Source organism: Mixophyes fleayi, chromosome 3 (assembly GCF_038048845.1).
Source record: "Mixophyes fleayi isolate aMixFle1 chromosome 3, aMixFle1.hap1, whole genome shotgun sequence".
NCBI classification, from domain to species: Eukaryota; Metazoa; Chordata; class Amphibia; order Anura; family Limnodynastidae; genus Mixophyes; species Mixophyes fleayi.
In genome coordinates, this window is record NC_134404.1 from 27,153,127 (window position 1) to 27,176,030 (window position 22,904).

The following is a 22,904-nucleotide window of genomic DNA, read 5'->3' on the forward strand; positions in this document are numbered from 1 at the left end:
TGTTAGCAGCCAACAAATATCAGTAGGTGAGGTCAACAAAAGGTTTAAATATTCTCCCACTTTTTAAAAGCAAATGATTATCTACAGGAGGACAGAGGAGGAGAGACCAGACCAGCTCACTGTATACTCTCTACACTGTATACTGCTCAAAGTAAGAAACTAAAGCCTTAGTCCTTTTATAAAAGAGCTGACAACTTTTCTATGAAACTATGATGTAATTGGAAAACAAATATATTATTGGGCTCTAATATACTAATTTACCTACGATCTGTTTGTTTTGCTAGAGCTTTGTACCTCAAATTGGTCTCTCTTTTAAAGAGACAGGTCTAAAGCGTAACTCTGTCTCTCTCGTTCCTGATTTTCCCTCTTCTGATTTCTATCAATATAGCTCAAATTTTGTAATACTGAAGTGTAGTGTAGAAAACTGTATCTGTGTTATCATTCAGCTTAAATCTGTAAATGTCATATGATTAGTCATCCACCCTCTTCTCCATATCACTTAGTTGGACTACTTACCTCATGTAAACATAACCATATGCATTCCATTTGTGTATGATAATATATAGCAAAAGTGCAAATGATCATATGTCAATCTCTGCAATTTCCTTGTTGTCATTTTGAAAGGATGAGTTGCATTTATGATTTAGGTCATTTAGTATCAAAAATTGAGGACATGCAATTGTTTTTATAAATTAAAACAAATGACAGGATTAATGTTATGAAATTTCTTGCATGGTAAATCAGGATATTAACAGCCACCAGGGAGGTTCATGTCCATCTAAAGGTACAAGGATTAGGGCTTTTAGGGGTCTATTTACCAAGCATATTTCCTGTGGTAAACCCCCGAAAACAACAGTGTATGGGAAGTGCTCAGAACCGCTATGTATGAAAGTTTAACTAGAGGAATTTTTCTCTTTTCTTACATGTTAATGTACGTCATCTGAAGCTGGCGCCATCTGAGGCTGGCGTACATTAACATATCTGAAAACTTTCGCGCTGTCCAGCTCTGCTCTGAAGAGCAGAGCTGGACAGCGCATGTGTGGAGGGATCATGTGATCCCTCCCTGTCAATCATCCTGCAGTTTTCCGTCCAGGATGTTACTGCGCATGCACCAACTTTTCGGTCGGTGCATGCGCACTAACAAAAAAGAAAAAAAAAGGAGAAGAACATCGCAGCCTTGAAAATTGAGAAGAGACTGCGATGAACAGGTGAGTCACTTCTCAGGGACAGCAGGTTATCGGCACTGCTGTCCCTGATAAAAAATTTTAATACATAGCCGTTACTTTTCAATCCTTATCAAGGAGATAAGGATTGAAAAGTATCAAGTAAAAAAAATGAAGGGTCATAAATAGACCCCATATACAGGTCATGGGAATTTGTTTTGACTATGAATATGTATAATAATATAAAGAAGTAATCCCCAGAAAACAATGAAAGGATGAATTTACAAATCACTGTTCATAACTAGTGACATCAGCAGGGCTGGACTGGCCCTGCAGGGAACCGGGGAGATCCCCAGTGGGCCCCAACAACTGAGTGCTCCGCCAATTACCATAGGGTGCAGGGACTTCCACCCGGGACCTCCAAACAATGCTACTCAGTGCCAACAATGCAGGTGGCACAATGCCTGCACTCTCTATACCGCCTCGGCACCCCCTAACACCATGTGATGAGCTCATACAATCAGTCAGATTACCCAGACTCCGTGATACCTGTTCCTGTTCAAGGGGGGGGGGTGTAATCAGAGTCACTCTCTCTGGTGGTACCCTGACACAGTGCCACACAGATGGTGGTACAACTGGTGCATCTGCCCCGGAACTGCACGCAGAGAAGAAGAAGAAGAAGAAGAAGAAGAAGAAGAAGAAAAGCCGAGGGAGTAAGAAAAATGAGAGAGAAGTGTATAAGTAAACTATATATTTCATATATTTAGTTTTCTCTTTAGAACAAAAAATCAGTAAAATCCCTTCAAGGGGGGTGGGGAGTGGGCTGTCTTAAAAAAAAAGGAACCAAATCTATAAATAATATAGTGGAGGTGGGAGGGTGGGTGACAAGACTATTCTGCCTCCTACTGTATCAATACTTTAGGGGGGATTATAATGCCGATTCTGACTCCCAATCTTTAAAAAAATAGGCTTAACATGACTTTAAATCTATAAAAATCTATAGAAGATGGGGTTGATGAGACTATTTTAGAACTTAAGCTATAAAAAAAAAATAGAGGGGTTGACATTATATTTATGGTGCCCAGTCTGTATAAAAATATGGGACTGGTTGGGAGAAATAGGTCTTTTTATTTTATTTATTCTTATTTTATTTTATTTATGCTAATAATGTCAGGGCTGGTGTGTGTGGGGGGTCTACATATTAAATGTGAATCCTATGAATTTAATGTCAGGGCTTGTGTGAGGGGGTGTTTAATACATGCACATATTAAAAGTCAATGATTATAATATTGCGACTGGTTTGGGGGAAGGAAGCTCATTTATTAAACCTAAGTATGATTTAATTTTGGGGTGAAAAGGGCTTAATTGTTAAACGTGGTTGTTATTAATTTAATGAGCAGCATGCTGGCTTAGTGGTTGACACTTCTGCCTCACAGCACTGGGGTGATGAGTTCGATTCCCGACCATGGCCTTATTTGTGTGGAGTTTGTATGTTCTCCCCATGTTTGTGTGGGTTTCCTCCGGGTGCTCCAGTTTCCTCCCACAATCCAAAAACATACTAATAGGTTAATTGGCTGCTATCAATTTGACCCTAGTCAGTGTCTGTCTGTCTGTCTGTGTGTATGTTAGGGAATTTAGACTGTAAGCTTCAATGGGGCAGGGACTGATGTGAGTGAGTTCTCTGTACAGCGCTGCAGAATTAGTAGCGCTATATAAACAGCTGATGATGATAATGTTCAGTGGGTTAGGCTGGTCTAGTGTTTAGTCATTGTTCTGCTCTCTAGGAGGTGAACAATAACTCTCATTCCAAACAGAACCCTAATATTCCAGGGTCTGGCCAAGCAGCAACTGACCTGAAGAAACCAGTAGCAGATGCAAGAACAGGTAGGAGAGAATAGCACAGGGATAGAGGGTGGTCTAGCACCTGTAAAAGGCTTGGCGCTGCCCCTGGGTGGCAGCCCCGACTCACACCACAATATGGAGGGGGAACAACTATGAATGAGATGTGAGAGGGCAATGTGAGAGGAACAAGGGGAGCAATGTTTGTATATGGGCAACACCAACTTTATATGTATTAGACAAGTGGTTGAAGTGGGGATTGTGAAGTGCTAGTATGGAAATTCGAAGATAGCTGCCGGGGATATTTGATAATGTAAAACTTATGTTATATGCTTTTTAACACTGTATAGTATAATATAAAACATTTTAAATCAGATTGTAGCTTACACTTTCTAGAATATACTAGACAAATGATTAATTTAATCTGGTTGCCTTGGGCAACACGTCGCATTTTCCTTTTCAGAATGTATCCTAAATCTACTCCTAAGGAATCTTTCAATATGGAACTTAAATACATGAACTGGGAATAAGGAGATAAATGAGAGTTACATGGATTTTGGTTGACAAATGAAAAAATAACATTTAATTTTTTTTAGTTTGACTTTCATTGGAATTATTCTTTAATAGGTTCTCATTTTGATTTAAGAAAATGTATCTGCTGATGCGCAGTAAGTGGTATGAACTGTAGATTACTGTAACACAAGAGGGGAAATTTGGTAAATGACTTGTATGTTGAAAAAGTGGATATGGGAGGGCTGCATGTAAGCTATAGGTACCCCAAGGTTTGGAAGAGAAGCCCTCTCATTAGGTTAAAAGCTGTTACGAGCATGGCCCTCTTCCCTCCCTTCTTAATACTTAGTATGTCTGCTCCAGTTACATTGCACTGGCTTGCTAGAAGCTTGTGGAGTCTTATTAGTATTTGTTTGTTGTTTTTTTGATGTTATACCTTGTCTGGTATAATTTAATGTTTGTGTACTTTATGGTGCTGAAGAAGTCTTGTTGTGCCTTATAAATAAAGGATAATAATAATAATAATAATAATAATAATAATAATAATAATAATAATAATAATAATAATAATACTATAAACTAGCTTTATTTTTTGTGTCATCCACATGGGGCAATTTTGCAGATCCCTCTGTTTCTCTCTGATGGCCAGAACCATAGAACGATGGGAGAGATATTTTCATTGATAATGGCTTGTTCAGTATTTGGATTATAAAGAATTTGCTTCCTTCTAAAATAACTATCTTTTGTCTTCCCTCTCTAGATTTTACAGAGGACATGATTACCATCGACCCCGTCACAATTCTTCTGTCTGTTGTTGTCATCCTATTTTTGGCCAATGTTTTTAACAATCGGAAACAAGACAATGGCAAAAATTTCCCCCCTGGACCAACGCCTTTGCCAATCATTGGAAATATGCATATTATAGACTTATCAAAACCTCATAATACATTTATAGAGGTAATACAGTACTTCTACGTAATTTTACTAAATTATTTAAAGGGTGTTTACACTTTATTTAACATCAATACAAAATCCTCTTCCTTCTCAACAACTTTGATGAGTGAATCCCACCATTTAGTATATTTAGTAGGGTCCTTGCACTCACATGAAGTTGGAATCTCTGCAGATCACCCTTGTTGCTGCAGCAGGATTTCAAATAGAGTAAAGAGACCCCCACCAAAATAACATAATTGAAACCCCCCAGTTTGTCTTGAAAATCACCAGAATTAACATGCTGCTCTGTATGGGGGGGATGTCATATTTCTGACATTTTCCTACTGCTGCCGGCCAAGTGCTGGTAGCAGCAATATTGGGGGGGGGGGGAAAAAGTGTGGGGTCCCCCCAATTTCAATGCAATGCAATGCAACACCAGCCGGGACTAGATCATCCACTATAGCAGGGGAACACACAGTTTGGGGTCTCCTTGCCATAATGACAACCAGCCACCAGCTGGTTAACACAGGGTTGGAATCACTAGGGAGTTGGGGTGCGCAAAAACCACCGAGGGTGTGGGGTAATAAAATGGTTAATGTTCGAAAGACACTTTTTTATTCATTGCTGAAAGGGGCAAATCTGTACTGAACGACAGCAGCCAATCAGCAACTAGATTTTGTCTGTCTAGTTTAAGACAATAAATGTACATATCTAATCAGGTACAATGTCATGAGTGCAGATTTTCACCATTTAGCAATGTTAATAAATATTGAGTGGAACTAACAAACAAATCAATATGCTATTACGCATATACAAATGTGTTTAAATAATTTTTTTCTTGACCAAATTTTCTTGCCCAAATTACAGCTATCCATGACAAATGTTTTGTGTACATGTCTTTATTTCCATTCAAAATTAACACATCTTGATACTGCATTAAAACTTCAAAACTATTATACATTTTTGCTACATGAACAATTAATCCTTTACAATTATTCATAAATATTGATTAAATATAAATAACATTTCACTAGGAATAATGAATATTTCACACACCAGTGTAAATTGATTAATGAATATCACATTAGCATATTAACAAGATTATTTATACTTTTTAGAAAGAGATGTTTATGAATTTCACTCATGGCCACTTTTATAAATATATACTCTATTTATACTATCAAAACTCACAGGTGAATGAAATGCAATGCTAAACAGGGTTCCTCCGGAAAAGGCGCCAAGGCACTCCGCTACAATGTAATATTGCAGATTATCTCCCACATCCCATGGAGGTGCATAGTAAAATCTGTGATGCTGCTCAGCCGGACACTGTGGTGTTGTCGATGACACATCGCGTTGAGATGAATCAGCTCCACTTTGTTTGAGCTGTCTCTCCCCATCCATTTGTGAAGTGTCCCGCTGCCATGTGATGTTTGACTGAATATTATTATTATTATTATTATTAATTTTTATTTATAGGGCGCCACAAGGTGTCTGTAGCGCCGTACAGGGACAAACGAAATTACAATATGAGGCGAGACAGCAGAGTACAGTAAACAATAGGCACAGTAACTCAGTGAGCTCAAAGCACAGCTAGAGGGGCGGGGGAGGGGAGAGGGGAAGATCCTGCATAAGGCGGAGCCCAAGAGGGAGGGCACGGAAGACAGGGAAACCCCCAGAGGGGAGAGGAGGGAGCGAGAGGGGTCAGGGGGAAGAGGGTCCTCGAGGAGGAGGGCTAGGTAGCTGGAGAGCAGAGTTAAAAAAGGGATGTGCACCGGCCACTTTTGGTGTCTCGTGTTTTGTGTTTTGGGTTCGGATTTGCTTGAGGTTTTGGGTTCGGATTTGTTTCACAAAACACCTGACGAAAGGTTTTGGTTCGGATTTAAGGTTTTGGATTCATATTTATTTTGAAAAAAACATAAAAAGTGTTAAAATCAAGTTTTTTTGGTTTATTTTCACTCCTACGCTATTATTAACCTCAATAACATTCAATAACAATCATTTCCACTAATTTCAAGTCTATTCTGAACACCTCACAATATTGTTTTTAGTCCAAAACGTTTCACCGAAGTAGCTTTCTGGACTGCATAGTGGAGTGGTCCCGCTACCCAATTTGGTACCGGGGCCACAATACCTCCTTCGACTTTCAAGTGTAGTGTTTCTAAGTTATAAACCCTACAGTAGTTCGAGCACGTCAATACCTCTTGTTTTAGACGACCATGGTACTGAGCATTCATCATTGAGATCCCATCAAGTATGTGAAAGACAGACAGGGTCAAAGTGTTATTTGTTGACTTTGTTAAAAAAAAAACTGTCCGGGTTGCAAATATTCATGCAATGAAGAGTGACTTTTTCATTTAAAGGCTCAAGCTTTCCAGTGTCGTGTTTCTAAGTTATAAACAGTACAGTAGTTCGAGGACGTCAATACCTCTTTTTTTTATTAGGACAGGGCATTTAACTTTTGGTTTAATTTGTTTAATTGGTTTTAATTTTGTTTTACTTTGTGCTCATGGCAAACGACTGTTGGACGGTCAATTGTTTTGTGAAAGACGTAGCGGTCTTACGACTTCCCCTCTTGGAAGATGACCGACTAACAGCAGCAACAGCAGCAGTGGCAGTAGAAGGCGTACCGCTGCAGGATTCCTCGGATGAATCCCTTATTAAAGAGGACTCAGTCTGGCTGGTGACTTTGGCTGCAGGACTGAATCTGATGGAGATCGTGGAGGAAGTTGACGAGGAGGGTGTTGCTGTTGTGTATCCAACAGGACCAAGGGATTTAGGTGTCCCTGTACTGATGACGGTCCTAGCCCCAGTTCCTGAACTAACCACTGAACTATGAAGGTTATTCAGGTGACGTATAAGGGAGAATGTCCCTAGGTGGGCAAGATCATTACCCCTGCTTATTTGAGCTTTACATAAGCTACATATGGCCATAAATTGGTTGGCCGGATTTGGATAAAAATAACTCCAGACCGAAGAGGTGCATTTTTTGGTCTTCTGACCAGGCATGACAATGGGCTTTTTAATCCCATGGACATCAGCTGTTTCCCCCCCTGGTGCCTCATTTACAATAACCACATCAGCATCCTCATCATCAAGTTCCTGCACATCGCCAGCTACATCAATAGCCTCCTCCCGAGCCACCTCTTCCCGTACAGTGATGGGAAGGTCAGGCTTGACAACCACCAACACCCTTGGACTCGCCTTGGGGATTTGTGATAATTTCTCTTTAGAAGGCAGAGTTGTTTGCTGTTTTGTTGCTGACAGCATAACTCTCTTCAATTTTTTGTAGGGGGGGAGGAGGAGGAGGGCTAAGATCCTTGGGTGAAGCTGAACCACTAGTCATGAAAACGGGCCAGGGCCTAAGCCGTTCCTTGCCACTCCGTGTCGTAAATGGCATATTGGCAACTTTGCGTTTCTCCTCAGATGATTTTAAGTTTCTCTTTTTGCTACTTTTTCTTAACTTGGGCTTTTTGGATTTTACATGCCCGGTACTACGAGATTGGGCATCGGGCTTGGAAGACGACGTTGATGGCATTTCATCGTCTATGTCATGACTAGTGGCAGCAGCTTCAGCATTATGAGGAAGTGGGTCTTGATCTTTCCCTACTTTATCCTCCAAATTTTTGTTCTGCATTATATGTAGCACAAGAGAGCGTACCCCTAAGCCACACACACTCGGCAAAGCCTTTAAAAATTATATGCGGCACAGGAGAGTACCACTGGACTGGAGTTATACAGCAGTACCACTGGACTTATACTGCAGAATCAGTGAAATTTGTAATATGGCAGTAACAACAATGGACTTATACTGCTTAATCAGTGAACTTTGTAATATTGCAGTACCAATGTACTTATACTGCAGAATCAGTGAAATTTGTATTATGGCAGTAACAATGGACTTATACTGCAAAATCAGTGAACTTTGTAATATTGCAGTACCAATGGACTTATACTGCAGAATGTGTGAACTTTGTAATATTGCAGTACCACTGGACTTATACTGCAGAATGAGTGAACTTTGTAATATTGCAGTACCAATGGACTTATACTGCAGAATGAGTGACTTTGTAATATTGCAGTACCAATGGACTTATACTGCAGAATGAGTGAACTTTGTAATATAGCAGTACCACTAGACTTATACTGCTGAATCAGTGAACTTTGTAATATAGCAGTACCAATGGACTTATACTGCAGGATTGTTTTGGGATATTTCTTTTTTTTTTTTCATAATTACTTTTTTTGTAATTTTTTTTATAACTATTTTTGAATTTTTTTCTAATTTGGGAATAATGGGGAAATAACAATGCCCTTAGAAGGACAGAGCACAGGACACAGCACCACTGGACTGAACAGGACACAGCACAGGACCCAGCAGCACCACTGAACTCAGAAGGACAGAGCACAGGACACAGCACCACTGGACTGAACAGGACACAGCACAGGACCCAGCAGCACCACTCAACTCAGAAGGACAGAGCACAGGACACAGCCCCACTGGACTGAACAGGACACAGCACAGGACCCAGCAGCACCACTCAACTCAGAAGGACAGAGCACAGGACACAGCACCACTGGACTGAACAGGACACAGAGCACAGCACAGCACAGAACAGAACTGAACAGCACGAGATATAGCAGGACAGAGGACCACCTAACACACCCTCCCTCTACCCTGATCAATGCCCGAGTGAAGATGGCGGCGACTAGCGGGGAATTTATAGGATCCGAGTATCGTGAGATCTGACAGCGAGATTATGACTCAGAGCCTCGCTGTCACTCACCGCACTGTGAGTGCCATTTCTCCTGTGTTCAGGAACCGTGGCCATCCGCCATCCTGAGGGTCTGCGCATGTGCAGCCCTTATTAAACCTTCAGTACCTGTTGCTTTTAATTGATTGGATGATCAGGCAACCCTCCCTATTTAAACCACCTGTGATCATTACCTGGTTGCCTGATCTTGGAGTCTCATTCCCCATGAGCCTCTGAAGGTGTTCCTGTGTTTCCTCGTGTATTCAGCTCCAGCTGATTCCTGTTTACTGCTATTGTGGTTTCCAGACCACTTCAACTCTCCTGTGATCATCGTGCCTGCACTCAGCTGATTCCTATCTGCTACTACTACCGGACTCCAGTTCGTCTCAACTCTCCTGTGTTCAGCGTGTCTGCTCTCCGCTGCCTCCGTTACTACTGCAGGGTTCCAGACCGTCTCAACTCTCTTGTGTTTATCGTGTCAGCTCTCCACTGATTCCTATCTGCTACTGCTGCCGGATTCCAGACCGTCTCTACTCTTCTATGTTCAGCGTGTCTCCTCTCCGCTGCCTTCGCTACTACTACCGGATTCCAGACCGCCTCTACTCTCCCGCGTTCAGCGTGTCTTCTCTCCGCTGCCTCCGCTACTACTGCCGGATACCAGACAGCCTCAACTCTCTCGTGTTCATCATGTTTCCAGTTTTACTTACTACTGCTTCCTGAGTATTGCTTCGTTGATACTGGATTACCTGCCGTGCGCTGCACCAACCTGATTACCGCTTCCATCCTCCAGTGGTCTCTCCTCCTGCCGGCCTTCAGCTGTTCAGGTATCCCTGCACGTCTCTCTGACAGCCTGCTCTCCTGAACCGCGGTATGCATACTTTCCATTGACTTTGCTTTTGTATTGCATATCCGTCTGGACTGTGTTGTGTTCTTCTCCGGAGTCTCCGATCCACTGAAGCTATTGTTACCATTGACTTTGTTTCCTATTACCTGGATCGCTATAGTGACTTTGTATACTTCAAGCAGCGCTTGTCAGTTATTATTGTATTGTGGATATCATCGTGGGATCAAGTTCTGTGTGCCCCGTGTATCCTCTGCTTTACATTCATCTCCTCGTGCCCCTCCTCACATATATATAGCAGTGGTACAACTTGCTGACGCAGACCACTGACTCCTGTTTCCCTGTGACACGAGTTTCAAGTATCCTCTCACATAAGCAGTGGTACAACTTGCTATACGCAGACCACTGACTTCCCCGTTACCTACTTGCACCTGGACTCCATTCCTTCACTATAGACAGCGGTACAACTTGCTATACGCAGACCGCTGACTCTCACTACCTCCTCGCTACTCCTGGACATTCCTCCTCATTATAGCAGTGGTACAACTTGCTATACGCAGACCACTGACTCTTCTCACATTTACTTGTCCATCTGGTTCCTCGTGTACATAGATCTACTCATTACCAGTTGCTGTTAGTCATAGACTTTCCTTGAGCATTCTCTCACCATCTGCTGATTCTCCTGTTCCGTTGCCACCCTGCTACCAGAGAACCATAGTACCAGCTATATTACTCTGGTAAGTCCATCATCTGGTGATATCCTGGGCAAAGACTCCTAGTGCCCTTGACACTCGCTTTCAGTTTTGCAATTGGCAGGAATACCCAGATCTGTCTCGGATCCGACTCGGATTCGCAACGTTCGGGTGGGCTCGGATTTCAGAAATCCGAGTGCGCTCATCTCTAAGTTAAAAGTGGTGAAGACAGGAGGAGAGATGACCCTGCTCAAAGGAGTGTACAATCTAAGGGGTGGGGTAGACAGACAGAGAGACATGGGGGAGAGAGGGAGAGAAGGAGGAACGGAGGGTAAGGATAAGGGAAGCGGAATGAAGGGGAAGAGGCAGAAGAAAAGGTAGGAAGTTAAGTGGGAGACTGGAAGGAGCCAGCTTGAAGCTGGACAGATTAGGGGAAGTTCTGATAGAGGGAGGAAGCTTGTTCCAGTGGAGGGGCTCAGCCCGGGCAAAGTCTTGGATACGCGCGTGGGAGGAGGTGATCAGGGGAGAAGAGAGGCGACGGTCATTATCAAATCAGAGAAGGCGGGATGGAGCATGAATAGAGAGGAGGGTAGAGATGTAGGGTGCAGTGAAGTTGGCGAGGGCCTTGTATGTAAGAGTGAGCAGCTTGAAGAGAGTTCTGTTGGGGAAGGGGAGCCAGTGAAGGGATAGGTAGAGGGGGGAGATACTTGACAAGAACAAATCAAGCCTCACATACGAGACGGACCATTCCACAGTGGATGGGGCCAGTTATCAGCATTTTGAGAGAGAAATCATGGGTAGGTGGATTGTGGGGAATGAGAGCCAATTTCATAGTTTAACATATTATAGAATTATTCTTTGAATGGTTTGTTGATTCTGTTCTTTACTGTTTTTACAGCTGGCAAAGAAGTATGGCTCAGTATTTAGTGTCAATTTAGGAGAAAAGATGGTCGTCCTGTGTGGCTATGACACTGTAAAAGATGCTCTAATCAACCATGCAGATGCATTTTCTGACCGACCTGTTTCACCAATCATCTCTAAAACATCAAAAGGATTTGGTAACTATTTTGAGTTGAAAGTCAAAAAAATATACAAAAAGTTCAGAGCTTAATACATATATTAAGCTCTGTAAAAGTGCATCAAAGTATAATGAACCCTGCTCAATGAATGAAAAATTCTTGTCCCCGCTCATATGCATTTCAAACATGGCAAAACATAGATACTACTGACACAAAACCATACTATACCTAATATTAAGTAATGGCACCTTTGGGAAATGTGCCTGAAAATATTAGCACAGGTCCCAGCAGCTAAGGTAACCCTGTGCCGTTGGCAACCATGCTACTCCTGGTCCTGAGCCCCTCTGTTATCTTCTCTGAGTGTGAGTATTGTGTGTTGTCCGCATTCAGCATGGAGCTTAAAGATCTCCGTGCTGTTTTATCACCTACACCAAAAGCATTTGAAAGCCCAGAATGGGAGTGTGAACAAGTTAACCTTCCTTTCTGAGTAGGAAGTGCAGAGTGAAGTGTTGCAGAGCACCAGCTGGTAAGATGAGGCAGGTTTGCAACCTGGTATGGTAAGTGAGAGGAGAGGGGGTTTGAATATCTCTCACCCTAGAAACATTGTTGGTCCCTGCAAAATTTTGCTATGGTGCCAAAAATGTCTTCCTAGACCCCTGAAATGACATGTCCACTTTTAGACAAGTGGCTTCTATTACATCTATTAATCTGACACACACACACACATATATATATATATATATATATATATATATATATATATATATATATTCACCACTACTGAATTAGTTTAGAAAATGAATCGCTGCCTTGCTGTATGTAGAGTAATCTTTTATAAGTTGGATTGCTCTGGGTAAGAGACAACTGCTAGAGTGCATTAAGATTGTCAGTTGTAACTTTCTTCTTATTCAAACATCATCTGACCCCTGCTTTTACTTACATTCCCTTCTTTTAAGTATTAGAAATTTGATATCGATAGTGGGCATTCAGTGTGAAATTATTGAGGTAAAACCTTTTTAAACGTCTCTGTAAGGCAGCTAGGCAGCTTGTTTATGTCCACACAGGTGCATGCCACATCCTGTTCAGTGATACTGTAATGCATGGTATGGATTATGGTAGGTGAAGGTTTCTGCATAATTAGAATTCGGGGGCCACATAGCAAAATTGTGATGGGGTCGCCAATGTTTCGACAGGGAGGGACACCCTGATCATTCACAAAGTTAAAGCAGCTGGGCTCTACCGTTTCCTCCTCTGCTTATTGCTCTGGGCTTCATTTATTGCACGGTCATGAAAGGAAAACAAGCGTTCCCTTCCCATCTTAGCAGAATTTAATTTTGGAGAGTTAGGATGCCTACTAACGTGCATGTTTTTCTGGGGCTTCAAATGCTTTACATGTTATAATTCACACAATAGTTCAATAAGATGCCCACTGACTGCAGACACTGCAGAGGTCAGAGGTTCCACAGCAAAGTAGGGTCCTGCAGTTGAGAGTCTCTACTGCTCATGCTAGTCCAGTATACTGTATATGTCACTGTGTTTGCCACATTTCATTGTTGGATGTCACTGGAGTGACCCCAGGCCGATCTATACATACCAAACCTGCATCCTAGAAAGATACAGATGTCATGGGCATGTTATAGTTTCATGACAGATTTATTTTCAAGATGGGTTTAACAACTACATGTACAGTAACTACACCTATAAAACAGACATACATTGATAAAAGATATTCAGGAGAATTGAGAATAGAAGGTGGTTGTTTATGGACTAGGACCTGGCAGTAAGTTGATGGGAAATTGTGGCATTAGGTGTTTGGGGCAAATGCTATTTTGGCTCATATATCACCATCAATATTTTCCATTATCAATGTAGTACAAATAAGTGTAACGCAGTGATGTGTATTCATTCGATTTAGGTGTTATCGCTGCTAATGGCGAGAACTGGAAAGTGATGAGACGATTTTCTCTTTCAACATTACGAGATTATGGAATGGGAAAAAAAAGCATAGAAGAAAAGATCAATGATGAATGTGAAAGTTTAATGCAGACATTTAGATCCTATAAAGGTGAGTGTTTGCTATTGGACTCTCTATCATTTTCTCATATACCACGATTACTACTTTGATACCAATAATATATTTGCATTTAATTAAATATAAACATACATCATAGTATGACCATGATACAGTAAAGAATCTCTTTAATACTAATGAGGAATCCATATTTTCACCAATCATAGTGCCTTGTCACTTGCACAGTTTTGGGTAATAAAAGCTCATTAGTTTTTTATATATTTTTCTACATACTAATTAGGTTACATCTATGACATGCTTTTTTTCAGTCTTTTTTATAAGTTCTTAGTTCCCATGATAAATAAGTTTGCCCACCTTTGAACCTGTCATTTTCTGCTGTGTCCATCTTGTAGACACGAGCCAAACACTTTAGCCCAAGAAGTGGTCTAACTATTAAGGAATACAATATGATAAAGTTGTGCTATTGTAATTCATTTGAATAAATGCACCTTTATTTTAGATTATTGCTGTTAAAGCTAATTATATGTGTAATCCCTGGATCCAGGGATCTCCTGTAAAAGAGGGTTGGGTTCCGCGAGTTGATTGAGACATCGGCATAGGTGGCTATCCAACTCTGTCTTGTGTGTCGCTGTCATGATCTGCCTCTGGCTGCAGTCCTGTATCTAGCTGCAGCCATGCCTTTCCCTGATCTTGCCTGCAAGGAGTATATCCGGACTCTGTCATATGTGTATCCAGCCTGCAGTACCGCTGTTCCACCAAAGGGGCCACTATGGTACTTGCACTGTTGTCCTACATGCTAGAGTTAAGCTTGTTACTCTGGGATGTTTAGCATCTGTTTCTGTTTGTGGAAATCCAGATTTGTTCCAGTTGTCTGCAGATTGCTATTTTCCTTTTCATTGTTTCTTGCTAATGCTGTTGCTAATGATAAAACTATATTCAGAGAGGATGGCCACCGGAGAACCACTCAGGCCTTTGATACATGTTTAAATTCCAGGGGGTAAATGTATCAAACTGAGAGTTTTCCGACGGGTTTGAAAAGTGGAGATGTTGCCTATAGCAACCAATCAGATTCTAGCTTTCATTTTAAAGAATGTACTAAATAAATGACAGCTAGAATCTGATTGGTTTTTCAAACCCGCTGGAAAACTCTCAGCTTGATACATTTACCCCCAGATTTCCAGAGCTGGTAAGTGTGTACTACATGTGGGAGTAATCTAACAAATATTGTGCCTCACCATACCTGTGGCCAAAAGTCAGTATTGCAGCCCATTTAAATCAGAAGCTTGGCCTTGAACTGCTTAAACTCTCAGGACTACTCATAACTGTATCCTTATTATTTTCTAGTGCTTATTGTGCAAGTGACTACTTTGCTCCTTTTCCATTGTCACTCCTATTCTCAATTAAGATACAATGATTCTATGTGTTAGGTCAAGCCCAGTTAATATGCAAACTAGTTATAATAACCACGGGCCTGATTCATTAAGGATCTTAACTTAAGAAACTTCTTATTTCAGTCTCCTGGAGAAAACCATGTTACAATGCAAGGGGTGCAAATTAGTATTCTGTTTTGCAAATAAGTTAAATACTGACTGTTTTTTCATGTAGCACACAAATACTTGATAGCTTATTTGTACATGTAAATTTAAAGTTGATATTTGAGTGCTACATGAAAAAACAGTCAGTATTTAACTTATGTGCAAAACAGAATACTAATTTGCACCCCTTGCATTGTAACATATTTTTGTCCAGGAGACTGAAATAAAAACGCTATCTACTGAATAACTTTATCCTCGATCCCCATATCGGATTATGGATTGCAAACAACCGCAAGTATAGCGAGGGGTCGTACTCCCTTTCATCATTGAAGCATTTTGTTCATTTGCTTTATCACCGATCTGACATCTTCGGTTTCAAGTGTACAGACTCTCCACATTTTAGATTTTATTTTTATATTTATTTATTTTTTTTTCTTTTCTCTTTTTTTAATTTTTCTTTTTTCCCTCCTTTTCAATTTTTTAATTTTCCATTGTTTTGTTTTGGTTTTTAGGGTAGATCTATCCTCATATATATTTATGGACTATGTACAATTTTCTCTCTTTTGCTGGGCTTATTTAAATAGGTATATCTGAGATATTTTAGTTTTCTCATCTTTTAGCCTGTATTATTATTGTAATAAATCTTTATTGTATAACCTATATAATGTACAGCATCTTTTTGCTGAGTAGTGATATGGTATCAGCTATTTGGTTAGAATTATAGCATATCTGAGTTCCACACAATTTACATTATTATCTTGTCACATTTATTTCTGAGTTTTCACATAATATATCTACACAAGTCTATGTTGAGCGCTGTTTTTTTCTAATTCTCTGTATAGCATTATATAGGCTGGATCACCCTATTTCTTTACTAAGCTGCGTCACAGTCTTTAATATTTGGTTAGTGCGCAGATTAATAAAATATACAAGCATATTTATATGTCATCATTCTCATTTATTTGTAGAGCGGAAGCAAATTAGGTACAATTTGGTATCTACTTGTGTAAATATCTACTGATGTCTCTGTCCATCTAATAACAATTGTTACTGCTTTTTCACTCTGCATAATGCCTGTATAAAGTTTCAAATGTAGCATGTGCACTGCATTTCAACATTTTTAGCTCTTGCACCTTACACTATTTTTTTTGTTATTTAATTTATCCAATGGGCTTGCTTCAGTTGGTGGCATGGCAGATGACATTTTTTTGCAGCTGCTGCAATGTTCTACATGTGGTCACTAAATGTTGAAAATGGCTACAAAAAACCTTGCAACAAAAGTCCCTTTTTTAAATATAGATTTCACTGAATGGCCCTTCCAAAATATAAATGTATTGAGAAATAGAAAATATTACAATATATAGCCTTTTTTGGGAGGGCAGGCTTGCTACACTGGTAGGTTAATTGGCTGCTATCAAACATTTACCCTAGTCTCCTCCTCTGTCTGTGTGTGTGTGTGTGTGTTAGGGAATTTAGACTGTAAGCTCCAATGGGGCAGGGACTGATATGAATGAGTTCTCTGTACAGCGCTGCGGAATCAGTGATGCTATATAAATAAATGGTGATGATGATAGAACAATAAAAGTATATATATTGTAAATAGCATTAATTACATTGCAAGAGGGGGATATATTAAGGAGCAAGTGAACAGTCAGTTCTTGAAGTTGATGGGTCTGAGTCATTAAGGAGAGCAAAACATAAATAAGGAGTAACTTTGCACCTGGGCAAAACCATGCTACATTGGAGGGGGAAGGTAAATTTAAAATGTAGAGACAGATTGAAAGTTGGGATAGGACATATACTAGATCAACTTTAAATTTTAGTGTAAAAATAAAGCTATGAAGTGTTTGTGTGCTAGATGAAAATACAGCCAGTATTTAACGTATGTGCAAAATAATAAACTAATTTACACCCCTTGAATTTTAACATGGTTTGTCCCGGAGAACATTTACTCCTTTTTTTGCCTTACTTGCCTAAATGACTCAGGCCCGATGTGTTAGAGGCAAGAAAAATGTGCAAAAAATAGCATTTGAGCTACTTTAACAAAGGCCAAATTGTGATGGTTAGATGACTGGGTCAGAGTATCTCCAACTGCAGGTATTGTGGGGTGTTCCCGGGATGAGATGGATAGTATCTACCAAAACTGGTCCAAGGAAGTACAATTGGTGAACCTTTGACAAGGTCAAGGGTGTCCAAGACTTATTGATTCACTTGGATACCTAACTGGACATCATGAAGTTTTATATGGTAGCATAAATATTATCAAATTCTTTTTCATATTCAGTAGGATGAGTTCAAATGTAAATCAGTCAATCTAAAGTATGTAAGTATTTATCAAGATTCCATCATTATAGAATTACCAACTTAATATTTTAGAACTCCTAGAGGCGATATATAGAATATGGGGCATTACTAGAGAACCACAAGAAAAAACTTGGGGTAGTTCCCAGGCGCCTGTAACAATATGACAATATAAGAATATATATATATAGGGTGTTTATTTTGGTCAAAGTGTGACCGCAGGGGTGAAATAGAGATGTGTATTACATCTTTCAATGCTGCGATAACGCTGAAAGTAAAAACAACAGGCACGCAGCAATCATGCTGGCATATAGAGTACTGAATACAAAAACAGCCTGCTTGATGAATCTTGATGGCAGAAATGGTTGTAAAGTTCAATCCAATGTTGCAATCACCATATAAACAAGGCCCAAAAAAATTGTGGGTGATATGATCGCATAAACTGCATAAAGTTCCCGTGCTGATTGCACAATAAACAGTCAAAGTGGATATATAAGAGTCAATAAATACTCCTAGAATGGTAACAGCTCCGGTACATCACAGGAGGGGAATCAAAGAAGGTAAACTCACCCCACGTCTTGAAGGTCCGCTTCACAGATGTCCGTTCGGGGAGGCCGCTGTGCGAGTCTCTATCCACGCTGCTTGGCATCCAGCTGCCGAGTGAAAGTTCGTAGGTCACGCATGCACATGCGGTGGTGTATGTCCGGTCTGTGTAAGCGTGCAGCCGGCTTGACAGTGTAAAAGTGCAGATGCTGATGAGTGTTGGTAAATCTGTTTGGGATCGATAAACTATGCGTTTCGCCCAGTGATGGGCTTCCTCAGGGATGTATGGAGGACAAAGGCCACTTTGCCTCCTTTTATAGTTGTCTAAAACGGATTTGACCAATGAAAAGCCATTTTTGACCAGATATACCAACTAAGGCTATGTGGGTTAAAGCAAGTTTCACTGAATCTGTATAAGCATATATGATACTCCTCATGGGAGACCGGGAATGTTGTAAGTCGCAGAAAGAATCCTCTGTTAAACTAATAACCTTGTAAGTTTAGAATCAATAAACATAAGGAGAGTGTTAAAGGAAACTATTAAGTTCAAAGTCAATGTTTAGACCTCGTGGTGTTAAAGTCTTCAGTGTATAGATCCATTTGCTTTCTTCACGTGACAGGGATCGAATGAAATCCCCTCCTCTCCAAAACTCACTGAAGAGAATAGAGGAGGAAATTTCACTTATACAGGTGAAGTTAGACCCTCTTAAACACCTAGAAGACTATCAAAATCTAGAATCACTGACTTTAAATAAGATCAAAAAAATAGAGGAAGACATCCTTAAAATCAAAGAGAGCAAGTTCTTAAGAGATCTAAAAGATTACGAACAAAGTTCTCAATACATCCAAAATGAACCCAGACCATTAAATCACAGGGCGGAGACAACTACAAAAACAGACAGGGGTGGTCGAAGACCCGTCCATATGAGAAGCAAAGCAAGGTCTGGGAGACAAAAATCAGGACCTTCTCATTCTAATAAGGGGTCCACCCATAGATCGCCTCTCATTAAGGAGCTACCTCATAGGAGTTCCCGGAATAGGATTTACAAACCCCTAGATCCAAGGAATGTAGACAACTCCCTGGGACAAACTTCCCCTTCCAGTAACTACATCCAACTAGCAAAAGGTGGGTTTGGGAGGGGAAAAGCCACAGCCTACAAGGAAATATCACAAGTACAGTTAGATATATTGAAAAAACTAGAAAAGGCACAGGCACCTATTTCCCAACACACGGAGCACCTGAACAAACCATGGGATCAGGACCCAGAGAAAAATCTGGATCTTTTTTTAGATCTTGCGAAGGATCCCGTGTTCCTTACAGAGATAGTCCATGTGGACACAAATCTAACAAGACCAACCCCTCCATCCCCCAGGAGGAGAAAAAGGCGCATACCCTCAGAGGAAAGAGAGGAGGAAGAATGTGCAGGGGCAAGGCCCAAAATAAGGAAGTAAGCCAATCCACTAATGAAGGAATTTTCAATCTCAGTAGTACCCACCTTACCAAAGCTCAAAATGAGGTTTTGGGAAAAGGACTAAAATTTGCTCCAACACAGCAATGGACAAATTTGAGACGTACATTGACACTCATAGGTTCATTCGTAAGCTTACCCTTAAAAGATACTTCACAAAAGACCAGAGAGACATCGCCTCCACCCCAACTAGCAAGGTCAATAGGGAGCATTCAGACAAATATACCCATACAACTTTAAGGAACAAATCTACATTTTACCCTAATTGTATGAAAGGATCCTTCATAACTACGTTTCAGAAACTAGTTGAAAATGACCTAGAACATCTGAAAATAGAGAAAAAGGGTTCTCAATGTAATACCAGTAAGGCAGAAATGAAAGCCATTAGAGAACTCAAGAGCAATCGTGAGATTGTCATAAAACCAGCGGACAAAGGAGGGGAAATTACTGTCCTCAACATCACTGATTATCTAACAGAGTTAGAAAGGCAACTAAAGGACACTAATACCTATGAGCACCTTAAAAGTGACCCCCTGGCCAATTACCAACGAGATTTAGTGAAACTACTTAAGAGTGCATCAGAGGAGGGGATACTTAACAAAACAGAATTAGAGTTTCTTAAAATCAAGGACCCAAGATTACCAGTTATATACCGTCTCCCGAAAGTGCACAAATCCCGTACCAACCCACCGTGGAGACCAATTGTTTCTGGGATCAACTCCCTTACTACCAACCTATCAAGTTACATAGACTTTTTCCTGCAACCACTTGTCACTCGTCAAAGAAGCTATTTGAGGGATACTAGCCATGCATTGGAGATCCTACAGGAGGTCCAATGGGAAGAGGGCTTTATCCTTCTCACATGTGATGTAACTTCATAGTATACGATAATTGATCATGACAAAGGGTGCCAACATGTGAGCTCCATTCTGAGAGAGGAATCCCACCTCCAAATGGAACAGATAGAATTTATTTTGCAGAGTATTCGTTTTGTCCTACACCACAACTATTTTTGGGCAAACAGTGGTTACTACAGACAAATTCGCGGGACAGCTATGGGCGCGAATTTCGCGCCCAGTTACGCAAATTTGTTTGTGGCCCACTGGGAGAATCTAAATATATGGAACAACAATCCATTTGTAGAGTATGTACACAAATGGTACAGATTCATAGATGACGTACTGTGCATATGGACAGGGACTGTAAAACAGCTAGAGGAGTACCTACTATACATTAACACCAATGACCTTAAAATGAGGTTTACAGCCAACTTCAGCAGAGAGAAGGTTGTTTTTCTAGACTTAAAGATATACATTGAAAATAATAAGGTTGCAAGTAAAACGCATCTGAAGGAAGTGGATTGCACCTCGTATATCCTGGCCTGCAGCAGTCACCATACCAACTGGCTGTGTAATATCCCTAAAGGCCAGTTCACTAGAATTAGGAGGAACTGTTCCACTATAGAGCAATACGACATCCAAGCCAACCTGATTAGGGACAGGTTCCTGCAAAGGGGCTATGATAGCACCTCTGTAGAAAAAAACCCTGGTTGAAGTCAGAAAAGAGGATAGAGAAAATCTTTCAACCAAGAAGACAACAAAATCCCTTGAACAATCTGACGCCCCCTCTTTCATCAGCAGATATAATAGTGATTCCAAAAAGATAGAGAAAATTATTTGCAAACATTGGAACATCCTTTTGGGGGATGAGAAATTGAGGGAGGTTTTACCCAGTAAAGCGAGGTTCATTTATAAGAAGGCTAACAACCTAAAAAATGCCCTTGTGACAAGTAGTATTCCAACTACCGTACAGACTCCTAGCATTACATGGTTAGGAGAAGACAGAAAAGGGTTTTTCCATTGTACAAGATGCCAAGCATGTAGAACTAGTCATATGAGGGGCACTAAGCCCGCCAGCACATTCACTTCAACTGCTACTGGTGCCACATACACCATCAGAGACAAAATCACTTGCGACACTAAGGGGGTGATATATTTGCTTGAGTGTCCTTGTGGAAAGCAGTATATAGGAAGGACTGCAAGAGACCTACACATCCGTATTAGTGAACATCAAAGGAACATCAAAAAGGGGTTTGAGGCACATAGTGTCTCAAACCATTTTGCTCTCCTTCACAATAAAGATCCTTCATTGCTAAAGTTCTTAGGCATTTGTAAAGTGAAGAAATCATGGAGAGGAGGGGATTTCATTCGATCCATGTCACGTGGAGAAAGCAAATGGATCTATACACTGAAGACTTTAACACCACGAGGTCTAAACATTGACTTTGAACTTAATAGTTTCCTTTAACACACTCCTTATGTTTATTGATTCTAAACTTACAAGGTTATTAGTTTAACAGAGGATTCTTTCTGCGACTTACAACATTCCCGGTCTCCCATGAGGAGTAACCCACATAGCCTTAATTGGTACATCTGGTCAAAAATGGCTTTTCATTGGTTAAATCCGTTTTAGACAACTATAAAAGGAGGCAAAGTGGCCTTTGTCCTCCATACATTAATGATGAAGCCCATCACTGGGCGAAACGCGTAGGTTATCGATCCCAAACGAATTTACCAGCACTCATCAGCATCTGCACTTTTACACTGTCAAGCCGGCTGCACGCTTACACAGACCGGAGATACACCACCGCATGCGCAAACTACAAACTTTCACTCGGCAGCTGGATGCCAAGCAGCGTGGATAGAGACTCACACAGTGGCTTCCCCGAACAGACATCTGTGAAGCGGACCTTCAAGGAGTGGGGTGAGTTTACCTTCTTTGATTCCCCTCCTGTGATGTACCGGAACTGTTACCATTCTAAGAGTATTTATTGACTCTTATATATCCACTTTGACTGTTTATTGTGCAATCAGCACTGGAGTTTATGCGATCATATCACCCACAATTGTTTTAGGCCTTGTTTATATGGTGATTGCAACATTGGAATGGACTTTACAACCATTTCTGCCAACAAGATTCATCTAGCAGGCTGTTGTTGTATTCAGTACTCTATATGCCAGCATGATTGCTCTGTGCCTGTTGTTTTTACTTTCAGCGTCATCGCAGCATTGAAAGATGTAATACACATCTCTATTTCACCCCTGCGGTCACGCTTTAACTAAAATAAACACCCTATATATATATATTCTTATATTGTCATATTGTTACAGGCGCCTGGGGACTACCCCAAGTTTTTTCTTGTGGCTTTCTAGAATCTAACCAGGGGGAGGGGTCTCCCCCATTTACAGTGTCCCCGATTTCGGCAGCCACCTC

At 40.7% G+C, this 22,904-nt stretch overlaps 1 protein-coding gene across 1 annotated transcript in view; it reads left to right on the forward strand.

The window, feature by feature from the left end:
* The window catches only part of LOC142143426 (cytochrome P450 2K1-like), a 47,621-nt gene continuing 24,717 nt past the window's right edge, over positions 1-22,904 (forward strand). The window contains exons 1-4 of the mRNA XM_075201266.1: positions 1-151; positions 4,273-4,469; positions 11,631-11,790; positions 13,667-13,816. Of these exons, the coding sequence (XP_075057367.1) occupies positions 4,287-4,469; positions 11,631-11,790; positions 13,667-13,816 (493 nt within the window). The 5' untranslated portion in view covers positions 1-151; positions 4,273-4,286. The remainder of the gene's footprint in view (positions 152-4,272; positions 4,470-11,630; positions 11,791-13,666; positions 13,817-22,904) is intronic.